Source organism: Polyodon spathula, unplaced genomic scaffold, assembly GCF_017654505.1.
Source record: "Polyodon spathula isolate WHYD16114869_AA unplaced genomic scaffold, ASM1765450v1 scaffolds_3633, whole genome shotgun sequence".
In the NCBI taxonomy this organism is placed as follows: Eukaryota; Metazoa; Chordata; class Actinopteri; order Acipenseriformes; family Polyodontidae; genus Polyodon; species Polyodon spathula.
This window is the reverse complement of record NW_024475093.1, coordinates 10,209-22,478: the sequence shown is the minus strand read 5'-3', so window position 1 is coordinate 22,478 and position 12,270 is coordinate 10,209. Positions and strand designations below refer to the sequence as shown.

General features: G+C 46.9%; 2 protein-coding genes across 2 annotated transcripts; both read left to right on the top strand.

The window, feature by feature from the left end:
- Positions 1-2,720: 2,720 nt before the first annotated feature.
- On the top strand, positions 2,721-7,766 carry LOC121312133. Its single transcript, XM_041244128.1, has 6 exons — positions 2,721-2,792; positions 3,693-3,933; positions 4,013-4,134; positions 4,452-4,671; positions 4,756-4,877; positions 7,533-7,766. The coding sequence occupies exons 2-6, from the start codon at positions 3,750-3,752 to the stop codon at positions 7,764-7,766; spliced, it is 882 nt and encodes a 293-aa protein (XP_041100062.1). The 5' UTR covers positions 2,721-2,792; positions 3,693-3,749.
- A 475-nt stretch (positions 7,767-8,241) lies between these two features.
- On the top strand, positions 8,242-11,495 carry LOC121312132 (zona pellucida sperm-binding protein 4-like). The gene is made up of 12 exons (XM_041244127.1): positions 8,242-8,245; positions 8,321-8,439; positions 8,530-8,629; positions 8,816-8,938; positions 9,143-9,315; positions 9,508-9,605; positions 9,797-9,924; positions 10,060-10,240; positions 10,487-10,631; positions 10,754-10,829; positions 11,020-11,184; positions 11,341-11,495. The coding sequence occupies exons 1-12, from the start codon at positions 8,242-8,244 to the stop codon at positions 11,451-11,453; spliced, it is 1,425 nt and encodes a 474-aa protein (XP_041100061.1). The 3' UTR covers positions 11,454-11,495.
- Positions 11,496-12,270: the final 775 nt, after the last annotated feature.

Genomic DNA, 12,270 nt, shown 5'->3' with positions numbered 1-12,270 from the left:
ACAAACAAAATGGAGAACTATCCTTAAATGAGATCTTTGGCGAATCCTGTTTCAACCCCCACCTCAACAGAACTAATTTAAGGTTGATATTATAATGGGGTAATTAGTTTAGACACTGCTAAATATTAAGTGATAGCTGTACTGTTGGTCTAATTTGTGAAGACCATTTGTGTGTGTTGGCAAAGTGTAACTTTCATTGCAGGATGTCAGTAGCTTGGCTCTGTGGTGGGAAAATCTAAAAGCGTAATGTCCTTCTGTCAACTAGTTCTGTCTCTTCACTTGCAGGACGGAAGCTACATCTTAACATTGCTCTACATTACCACTGCTGAGGGAGACTACGTGCACATGAGATGTCCAATAAAAACGACTACTAGGAAGCCAACACGGACTGCTAGAACTACCAGTGGGAGGACGACTAGAACCACCAGCAGGAAGACTACCATTTGGGAGCCGACCAGGGTGAGGACGACCAGCACTCCCATTGGGGAGCCAACCAAGACTACTACCAGACCCACCAGGAGGACGACTACCAGATCCACCACCAGGAGGACGATTACCAGCACAACCATTTGGGGGCCGACCAGGAGGACGACTACGACCAGAACCACCAGCAGGGGGACGACCAGCACTCCCATTGGGGAGCCACCAAGACTACTACCAGATCCACCACCAGGAGGACGACTACCAGATACCAGAACCACCAGAACCATTTGCAGGAGGACGACCAGACCAGGAGGACGACTACCAGATCCACCACCAGGAGGACGATTACCAGCACAACCATTTGGGGGCCGACCAGGAGGACGACTACTACCAGAACCACCCAGCAGGAGGACGACCAGCACTCCCATTGGGGAGCCGACCAAGACTACTACCAGAACCACCAGGAGGACGACCAGATCCACCACCAGGAGGACGAGGACGATTACCAGCACAACCATTGGGGGGCCGACCAGGAGGGCGACTACTACCAGAACCACCAGCAGGGGGACGAGCAGCACTCCCATTGGGGAGCCGACCAAGACTACGGAGCCACCAGAACCACCAGGGAGGACGACCAGAACCACCACCAGGAGGACGACCACCAGAACCACCATTGGCAGGAGGACGACCAGCGTCCTCTGCTGATGATGGTGCTGGGGTCGTAACCCGGCGGTTCGCTGTGATGGTCTGATGGTCGTCTCCTGCTGATTGGGGGTCTACCCTCCGGTGACTACTCTGGACTGATGGTCGAGGTGGTGGTACCTACCATTGGGGAGCCGACCAAGACTACGACCAGAACCACCAGGAGGACGATTACCAGCACAACCATTTGGGGGACGAGGAGGACGACTACGACCAGAACCACCACCAGCAGGAGGACGACCAGTACTCCCATTGGGGAGCCGACCAAGACTACTACCAGAACCACCAGGAGGACGACTACCAGATCCACCACCACGAGGACGATTACCAGGGGGGCCGACCAGGAGGACGACTACTACCAGAACCTCCACCAGCAGGGGGACGACCAGCACTCCCATTGGGGAGCCGACCAAGACTACTACCAGACCCACCAGCAGGAGGACGACCACTACCAGACTCTACCACCACCAGCAGGAGGACGACCAGTACTCCCATTGGGGAGCCGACCAGGACGACTACTACCAGAACCACCAGGAGGACGGGGCCGACCACCAGGACGACTACTACCAGAACCACCAGCAGGGGGACGACCAGGAGGACGACTACTACCAGAACCACCAGCAGGAGGACGACCAGCACCCCCATTGGGGAGGGTAACCCACTCGGCTGGTTCTGATGAATGGTTCTTGGAGTGGTCCTACTGCTGAATGGTCTTAGGTGTGGTCACCCAGCCAACCAAGACTACAACCAGACCACCACCAGGAGGACTACCAGAACCACCACCAGGAGGACGACTACTAACAGAACCACCAGCAGGAGTACGACCAGTACTCCCATTGGGGAGCCCACCAAGACTACAGATCCACCACCAGGAGGACGACTACCAGATCCACCACCAGGAGGACGACTTACCAGCACAACCATTTGGGGGCCGACCAGGAGGACGACTACTACCAGAACCACCAGCAGGGGGCCGACCAGGAGGACGACTACTACCAGAACCACCAGCAGGGGGCCGACCAGGAGGACGACTACTACCACAACCACCAGCAGCAGGGGGCCTACCAGCACTCCCATTGGAGGACGAATACCAGCACCAGAACCATTGGGGGACTACCAACCACCAGCAGGAGGACGACCAGCACAACCATTGGGGGGCCGACCAGGACGACTACCAGAACCACCAGGGGGCCCAGACCAGGAGGACGACCCAGCACACCATTTGGGGGCCGAGCAGGGGCCGAACCACCAGCAGGGGGCCGACCAGGCAGGACGACTACTACCAGAACCTCCACCAGCAGGGGGCCGACCAGCACTCCCATTGGGGAGCTGACCAAGACTACTACCAGAACCACCAGGAGGAAGACTACCAAGGCCCCTACAACTGTGGTGTGCACACCTTCCAGTGTGGTGGTGGAGCTGCCAAAGGAACCTCTAAGACTTGTGAAGGTTCTAGGTGAGTTAGGCTTTTGAGTATTTGGAGGAGCATCATATCTGACACTGTGGAGGGAGTCTTCTATAGTAACTTTCCCTCTTTCTTTGTAGATAAATCCAACAAGTGGGTATCTGTCATTGATGCTCCCAAGTACTGCAACTACACCTTGTTGCAGGGAAGTGGAAGGAACTTCTTCATAGCCCCTTACGCTGCCTGTGATGTCAGGATACTGGTAATTGTTTGGACTAATTGGAGATGGTGAACACTTTCCACCTTTGTGTCATTTTGCATGAAATGATGCCTTTTGCATAGTCAATCCATTTCTTTTTTTCCAGACCCTGTCCATTCATCCATGAGATCACCTAGATATTCCACCATACTGTGTGCTTTCTCTTCTCCCCCCCAACCAAACTTCTGCGCTTTTAATAAAGCTTCATATACTGAACATCAAAAGTATCACTAGTATCCAAATACTACATGTGATCAAACTGACAGGTGCAATGACTTTTTAACCATTGACAAAGATGCCAAAATGATCTGTCGTTCTTAAGCAGGTGTGACTCCTGGTCTCCCAGTTCGTGGCCCGTCATTTGACGGTGTCTGGTTCTGTAGTCTTCCCAGGTTTTGAAATTGCTGGCTGTGAGCACCCAAAATGGCGAGCCACAATACGCTGCCTTAGTCCAGCCTCCAACATGCTGATTTGCATGAAGGTTCTGCTCTCCACAGATGTGGCATTGTTTTTTGTATTTCTTTATTCCTTTTATTCAACCTTGCAATTCAACACTCCCTATCCATGTCCAATCAAATGTTTCGGTAACTGGGTGATTTTAAGTGCATGTGCTGGAGTCAGTCATGCAAGCATGTCACGGTCAAGGATGAATGATCAAGTATTTCTATAGATATAATCATTTTGTCGGTTTATGCATTTTTTTTTTGAAAATGTGTTGTAATAAGGAAGTTTCTTTTGATGCTCAGTATACTGTTGGGCAATGATGGTATGATTGGCCCATCTTGCTCTGCTTTCCTCTTGGCCTTCTATTAATCACAAGAGTAAATTTGTTTTCCAGCTTGTATGATCATTTTAAAACCATGGCAATCAATTTGGGTATATTACATATGTTCTTTGTTCTAGAATCAAAGCTATGTTTTGGAAATATGGTATCTGACAACTGGTGGCAAAAAAGGGTATATGGTATTGAAATGCCCCACCAGTGCTGGAGAACCCACAAAAACCCCAACTACAACCAGGACCACCGGAAGCACTACAAAGACAACTATGACCACCAGTGGTGGGAAGCCAACTGTGGTCTGCACTGCCTCTAGTATGGTGGTGGAGCTGTCCAAGGAACCTCTGGTACTAGTAGAGCTTCTAGGTGAGTTGGGCTCTTTGCCCCTATGTGGATGAATTTGACAAGGGCACTAGAGGAATTGTATGTAAACTTCTCTTTGTAGCTGAATCCAGCAAGTGGGTAGCTGTCCTTGATGCTCCTGAGAATTGCAACTACACCTTGATTCAGAGCAGAGAAAGGAACCTCTTCAAAACCCCCTACACGGCGTGTGATGTCAAGATTCTGGTAATCCATTTCTGCTAATGGGCTACTCTTGTACTTCTATTCAAACTTGGTCTGTAAATGCACAACTGTAAAGGGGTTTCTGCAACCGAATGGTTTAATACCATAAGGGGGGAGGGGAGGATAGTAGTAGTGATCCCAAGTAGTGATCATATGATGGGGCTGGCTTCACATGCCCTGACTTGCACTGCTCTTGGATTTCCTAATGTTGTATTTAAGGTTAGTGTTGCCCCAAAATCCCTCATTGGGGATTAGCTAGTTCCAGAGTCTGCTTCAGATTTACTTTCCTCTTACCCTAAACCTTCTTATGCAAATTCTAGAATGAGAACTACTACTTGGCTTTGCGCTATACAACAGTTGATGGAGAAGTAGGGTATGTGCAGATGAAATGCCCGACTAGTGCAGGAGAACCAACAAAAGCACCTGCAACTACAACCACAAAATCAACAAGGACCCCTCCCACACCAGATGTGGTGTGCAACTCCTCTGGCATGATGGTGGTGCTGCCCATGGAACCTTTGGACCTAGTGGAGCTTCTAGGTGAGTTGGGCTTTTGCTAGACACCTGTAAGCTTTTGTCCATGGCACAGTAGGGGGATTTTATGGCAACTCTTTTCTTTTGTAGATTATTCCAACAAATGGATAGTTGTCGTCAAGGCTCCAGTGTACTGCAACTACACCTTGCTGCAGGGAAGTGGAAGGACCCTTTTCATAACCCCCTACGAAGCCTGTGATGTCCGGATAGTGGTAATCATGGGGAGGGGTGAGGGTATATATAAAAACCAGAACACTGGTACAGAAGGTTTTTAAAATGGTGCGTACATGCCACTTTGTATATTGGTTAGTTGCATAGCATATGGCAGGTCCCTTTTTTACGTGCATCATTGTGATTGCATGATATGGTTAGACGCATAACTCTCTCTAATTGCATAAAGCTGCGCGGTTCATTGTACGTTGCATTAATTTGGGTAACTGCATCCCAATGTTGAGTCTTTCCACAATAGCAGTGCCAGAGTGCATTTTTCTACATTGTAGTTGCAAGATCTATAGTACTGTACACACCTGCTAACCAGTTTTACTGGATTACAATAACTTGGTTTATGCAGGCGGTTATCTACTGCAACACTTCATATGCATTGCCATTGAAGAAAGTTATGTTCTCGATACACCATTTTGAAGTTGGTTTAGTCTGAACCTGTACACTTGTGGGTTATTTATAATATATAAAAATACCTGGCAATGGCTGTTTCATACAGAAATCAAAGCTAAATTCATCAAATACAATGCATACCCCCTTGGCAGTGGTAGACTCTTCCAGGCAGGGGTAATTGAATGCTCTGCACCTAACCATTCATGCCATTTTGTATTGGAGGAACTGCCTTAACATTCTTGAATTTTTCCTGCACGCAATCCATAGTTATTTTCTTCTCAATCTGTCGGCGCTGTCAATTCTGTTTGCAAACTACAGTAGCCTGCTTGGAGTATCACTGGGCTGACCTGCTGTTCCAACACTGGGGGCTCTGACTCGTGTCCCTGTGAAATACCTTTGAACACTGTTGAACAGCCCAATAAACCTTGGGAACAACAATTGGATCAGCCAACGCCTGCTCTTCAGCCTACCTCTCCCTTCCAATTCCCGTGAACCCCCTCCCCACCTAAACACTCCCAGATACCTAAACATATGCTGGTTCCACTAGGAAGGAAGCTGACCCCCAGACCTTCCAATCTCCCATTAGGAATGCATTTGCTGTTTTGTCTAGTTCATTTTAGCTGACCACCTCTCCTTCCCTGCAAAGCTGTCTATCAAACAGAGACATTTGCATGTCAGCTACCAACTTTGGAGAAATGTTCTACTGTCATCGGGAGCATTAACATGAATGTATTGTCGTCAGACAGACGAGCCTGAACTGTCAAACACCCCTGTATTTCAGAAACTACAGATAAAATAGCAACCCCTGCATTAGTTTGTGCCGTGACTGGTTCAGTCAATAGAAGGGGGAGGTTGTCAATCGGCTTGTAGAAACGTTCTAGCTTTTCTTGCACAAAATGTATACTAGCTGTTCTCTTCCCTAACTCTGCTCCTGTTTCACTATATGAAGTGCCAGTTAAGATCCTGCACTATAGGGGAAGAGATTGGGAAGGGGGTGAAGAGAAGTGACTTAACAACTCTGTTTTTGGCTTTTAAGGAACTTCCTTTTTTTTTTTTTTTTTTTTTTAGCCGATCGTGTGCTTTAAGCCGCAGTATATTGGTATTCCTCATCTCCTGCTGAGTGGAGCTTGCAAATAGGAAGTGTTTACAGCTGAGAAATCCCCACTGACTGAACAGAGAGCGCGGCATGTACTGTGTTTGCAGAGCACAAAGATCATGCCAGAAGCACTCCCAACAGATGGCACCAGCAGAGGAATAGGTGGATCAGTGATACTGAATGATCAGTTGGAGTACTTGTGTTTTCACTACCATAAATATTGCCCCCACGGGGGCAAGTGGTTTTATGTAGGGACATCCAAGGCAAATAATTTAAAATTCTATGTTCTTGGCAGACTTCCTTACCCAGGGAGACTTGCAGTTGTAAACAAAATACACATCAAGAATTACAGTACAATAGAGCAAGATGCAATGACTTCAGTCCTAATAAGAGCAAATAAAAAAACCCAGTTAGGATTTGATATCGGGGCAGTTCGTGAGCAGATGTGTTTAGTTACATCTGGGGTTAGATGAGAGTCCAAGTGAAATACAAGATGCTACCACAAATGATTCTGTGTTCTGTTTTATACTACAAGTATATGTAAATGGAAATAACGTGTACGTCTCAATCAATTTGGGGATTATTTGACAGCGTACAGATGGCAGGTAAGACTAAGCTTTGACATGCAATTATTCCAAACCCTGCTTTTATGGCCTCTTGGCCCAAGGTTTTATCTCTTTTTAAAAACAAAAAGGATGTGTTTTGGAGAATGGAGCACAGGCAGATTGGTAACTTGCCATTTCTTGACAACTCCTTTTCTGGGAAATGGGAGTAAATGAAATCCATAGAAATTTCAAGTAATTGGATGTGGTAGTAATATTAATGCAGCTCTGTGGCAGTATTGTTTGCAACTAGCAAGGCGCTGCTCCATCCTGAAACTTCATCAGAACACTGCAGGCTTGGAATGTAAACAGACTAGTTTTGAAACTAGTCCAGGTAAGTTCTCCCACTTCAGTGGGGACAACAGTGGAAGGCATTGTTACAAAAACACTGGGCTTCATAGTTCTGAAGTGTGCCTAGTAGATTTTCTAGTCGTTGCTTCAAAGCATGCCATTTGTGACACCTGCTGACATGATCACTGTGTGAGTGAACTACCTGCAATTTGCTTGTTTCCTGGTTATACTTTTTGATCAAGCCAACTTCCTCCTTGTTCTAGAATGAGCACTACATCCTGACCCTCCGCTACACAACTTCTGGACAACAAGCTTATGTTCAGATGCAATGCCCAACCGGTGCTGTAGTGCCCACAAAACCCCCTCCCTCTACAACCACTCCACGAAAACCAACAATACCCACTGCCTGCAGAGCCTCAGTCATGACAATAGAGCTGCCTGAAGGACCAATTGAACAAGTAGCTGTGATGGGTAAGGTTGTGCCTTGTCCCAGATAACTTCCCACCCAAATTGCTTGGCAATGAGGATAACCCAATCTCGTGGCAATGTTGCCTCTTGCAGATAAATCCAACACTCTGGTAACTGTCCAAGATGATAGCAGAAAGTGTGGCTACAGCTTGGTGCATGGGAGAGGAAAGAATGTCTTCACAGCCCCTTACACAGCCTGTGATGTCAAGATGCTGGTAAATATTTGTAGCTTTCTGTACTGTTGCTTTTAAACTTCCTATGCATGTAAATACCCTCGCTTGTGCTCTCTCTCCTCCCTTGATTCTCTTCCAGAATGGGAATTATGTCCTGACCCTAGTATATGTAACCCTTAGTGGGAGAAGGGTACAGGTGCAGATGAAATGTCCAACCAGTGCAGCTTTACCAACAGGCTCCCCCCTCCCTCCCTTTGGGGTTTCTGTCCTCTGCAGTGATACTTGCATGACAGTGGAGCTTCCTGGGGGACTGCTACAAGATATCCATTTAATGGGTGAGTTGGCTTGGTACACAGTAATGTGGGTGCTGTGAAACAGAAAGCATGCTCTAAATGTGGCATCTGTTGTAGATGAATCCAACAACTTGGTAGCTGTTATCGGTGCTCCCAAGACTTGTGGCTACAGTTTGAAGGGAAATGGCAAAAACATCTTGACTGCTCCTTACAAGGCCTGTCATGTCAAGATCCTGGTAAGCTGAGGGCAATTGCAGCTGTGATTCCCCATTTTTATTGGTGATCAAAATCCTGTCAAGAATGACCAACTCTCTTTCCACTTCTAGAACAACTTCTATATCCTGAGAGTCCTCTACACAACTTTTACTGGGGAGCGAGGAGATATACAGGCCAAATGTCCTGTTCCTGGTCTAGTACCACATGTGGGTGAGTGTTTGTTCACTGGACACAAAATACCAGAGTGCTCAAGTCTGGTGTTGCTTGTCTGCCAATGCTGTTGCTGCATCATGTTGCTTTGTATTGAATACAATGTGCCCCTACACAAGATATTAACACCTAAACTACAGGGTCTTCCCTGTACAACCTATAACATTGAAGTTTACTCTCTTGCAGGGTGCAAGATACCAAGAAGTCAGCAGTTGGCTTGTGGTCCACCTAATGTTGATCCACAACGGTGTGTGGCCAATGGATGTTGTGTGGATGCAAGAACTTCCCATTGTTACTATCCTTTGGATGGTATGGCTTGGTTTTACACTTTTGATATAGCACTGCTCATCTAATGAGCTGTCCAGAGTAACTTTGAACAGCTTGTATAGGAAAACTTTGAGGGTGGAGGAGATAATTGACCTGATTTCCACCCTTACTGTACAGGGGACTGGTCCTTCAGGTAAATGGTTTCATTATTTTGCATTAATGGTTTCTTTGCTTCCTGCTTTTCAGCGTGCACTGCAGATGGGCATTTTGTATTCTCCGTATACCGCACCTCAACCAAGCCAGAAATTGATCCGAGCAGTCTAGTAATTGCAGGAAACCATTCATGTGTCCCTGTAATCTGCACTCCAGACTTTGCGGTCTTCAAATTTCCTGTGACTGGCTGTGGGACACGTGTCTTTGTAAGTTCACTCCTCCTGGGGTTTGGGTTAGTACTAGGACTTCTAGGCTGCAATGCTTTTTACAGCCATATGTTTAAGGGGGGTGTTGGGGTGCTAATCTACTGGCATGCCACTGGTTTTGGGCTGGCCAGGTTGATTACAATCCTCAACTGCTTCAGTGTTCTCACTTTGTAATCATTTTTTTTTCTGTAGACTGTGGCGGAGACTACAATCTATCTTGCTGAAGTTCGTGGTTTGGTTCGGGGGATCCAGCAGATGTATGGACAAATTACCAGAGATGGCCCTTATCGGTAATTTCTTCTACATGCGCTTGGAACAGGCAGCTGCTTAACCCTCTTTCAGCATACTTTGCTGGTTGTAGTGGGTGGGGACCCCATGATCGGAGTTAAAGCCTTTATGGTTTTGTCATTGACTGGAATATCTGTGCCAACTGGTAACTAAATGGATTCTTTGTCTTCACTGTCTCCTCTCTGCACTACAGTTTCCATGTGGAATGTCGCTATTCTAAAGGAAACTTGGCCAGCACTGGTTACTTTGTGGTGAACCCACCGCCTCCATCAGCAGCCTTGGCTTTTGGCTCTCTTGGGGTTAGGTTAAGGATTGCCACAGGTAATTGAACATGATGCGTAACTTCTCCCATTTGGTCTGGTTTGGCATCATGTCTGGTAATGACTGCTAGATTTGACTGGCTCAATTTCCTCTTTCAATGGCTGGTGTGTTACCAATGATGCACCTCTCTTGCAGATGCCAGCTACACCAGCTTCTACCCACAGTCCCATCTGCCCCTGAGCGTCTTGCTTGGAAGCAAGGTGTATCTGGAAGTGCAGCTTGTGAACCCTCCTAACCCCAGTGTAGTTCTGCTGGTCCACTACTGCATCGCCTATCCCCGGTCCTCTCAAGCTGCCTGGGTGATCATCTATGAAGGGTGAGTATCCTGATTTGTCTCCCTTTGTCTGGACAAAAGCAACATGCCAGGGATTTGTCCAGCAGCAACTGCCAGATGTGACCATTAACCAGTTCAGCAACTGGTTAGGTGACTGGCTGCAAACATCTAAATTAAATCTTTGCAAGCTAGACTGTTGCAGCTGCTAGCATTACAATATGGCTACCATGCACTTCAAGCCTCCTAGTTGGCAGCTGTAGGACTCCCTTCTGAATTTCTCCCCCACAGTTGTCCAAACATCCTGGATTACAGCAGTGCTGCTGGCCTCCATGTCAAATACAATAACATGCCTGTATCCAAGCACACTCGACGCTTTGAAATAGAAATCTTCCAGTTCCTGGACTACAAGACCAAGCAGCGTTTGGATGAGGAAGTGAGTTTAATAGTGGTCCAATTGTATAGACTCAAGCTTGCTTCCAAATGCCTAGTCATAAATGGTATATTAGACCAAAGCAGATCTACAGCTGCTCCTAACTCCATTTACTTTCTTTTTAGATCTATTTCATGTGTTCAACCGAAGTGTGTTCCCCGGAACGTCGTGTTTGCAATGAAGGATGCTTTGATGGAAGAGGTATGGTCCTGAAAAGCACTATTTGGACTTGGTTTCTGAGAAGGAGTCCCCCTGAAGTTTGGCTGTTTTAGGTTAAGCCTTACATTTTTACTGTAGCATGAAGTCTTCAATCTTGTGCTTTTTAGACCCCCCCCCTGAAGTGGTCCTGCACTTGATATTTTGGGCACTTGATATTTTTCTCCTTCCACAGAGATGCCTGTTCCCACATCAAGATCTGCTGGAGGGCGCTGTGCAGGAAAGCCCTGTCCTGGGAAATCAAACGTAGACAAGCGAGCTGCTCCTGGTCATGCTGGCTTCATTGCTGTCAGCGAAGGAACCTTCACTTTGGATGAGATTGTGCCCCATGAACAAACGGGCAAGTGATTTGAGATCTTCTGCATTGAAGCAGTACTAGCCTTTTTCATGTGGTGTTGCTCAGTTCTGGCCCTGGGCCAAAGCCAGAACTGAAGCTTCATTGTATTCCTCCCTTGCTCACAGTTGCTTTGCCACTAACTTTTGCTTCCTCTTGCAGAGAAGCACTGGACGCACTTCCATGGTCTCCTGTGGCTGCTTGGTTTGCTGGTCCTGGTATCTGTTATAATGCTCTTCCTCAAATGGATTGGCTTGCAAATTGTCAGGTCCTAGAGAAGCAGTCTCTAACTTGAATAAACCTTTATCTTGTGTTAATTCTGTAGTGGTTTGTGGGTTTTCTTAATTTCAATTCCTCCACCAAATAGAGGGGGGTCACATCTAAGTAGGATTAGAGATGCCGATTTATCCAACATGTTGGATTTGCTGTTTGCAGTAAACTGAGGTTTAATACCCTGAAGTGACAGCTGCATTGTTTTTTGAGCACTCGAGACCTCTTCTGCTGGTGCCAGTAAAGGCGCTGGTACATTGCCATTTGCTGTGCAATTCAGTAGTGCCCTAAGGGTTCACTTGTGTTTATCCAAATACTACATTACCTAGGCTGCAATTGATGTATATTGCATCTAACATGGCGTAGCAGCCGTGACCAAGGGCCAATAAACTGCTGTGCAGTATATGTAGAGATTTTGCTTTAATAGGGCCATCGTGGTGCTGGACAATGGCAACTGTAGCTGCTGCTACTTCTGGGCTGTCCCTGCTGTGGGACAGGGCTTTGGATTGAGGGCAGACAGAAGTCCTCTGACACTCTCTTGCAGGATTCTATTTATACACAAGTATAACACCTTTGCATGCCACTGTTTGTTTGGAAGTGGGTGGGGGGGGGGAGGGATTGATATACAATGTGATCTTGCGTGGGCATATTCAGGTGGAATACATGTGGCACTGGTGTTTTGTCATCTGTCTTGGCTGTTTCTGAGATTCATATGAAACAATGACATGACTGTTTCTGGCCACTTCATATACCAGTCTTTTCCACAAGTACTAAAATTACTCCAGTGAGAAGCCTATAAACAAGATGGTAGCATACACTAAT

Excerpts from the sequence above, each read along its gene's own strand:
- LOC121312133 (XM_041244128.1), top strand. The coding sequence starts at position 3,750 with ATGGTATTGAAATGCCCCACCAGTGCTGGAGAACCCACAAAAACCCCA. Across the intron at positions 3,934-4,012 it reads GGTACTAGTAGAGCTTCTAG|CTGAATCCAGCAAGTGGGTA; the intron begins GTGAGTTGGGCT and ends TTCTCTTTGTAG. Across the intron at positions 4,135-4,451 it reads CGTGTGATGTCAAGATTCTG|AATGAGAACTACTACTTGGC; the intron begins GTAATCCATTTC and ends TGCAAATTCTAG.
- LOC121312132 (XM_041244127.1), top strand. Across the intron at positions 9,606-9,796 it reads ACCAGAGATGGCCCTTATCG|TTTCCATGTGGAATGTCGCT; the intron begins GTAATTTCTTCT and ends TCTGCACTACAG. Across the intron at positions 9,925-10,059 it reads TAGGTTAAGGATTGCCACAG|ATGCCAGCTACACCAGCTTC; the intron begins GTAATTGAACAT and ends CCTCTCTTGCAG.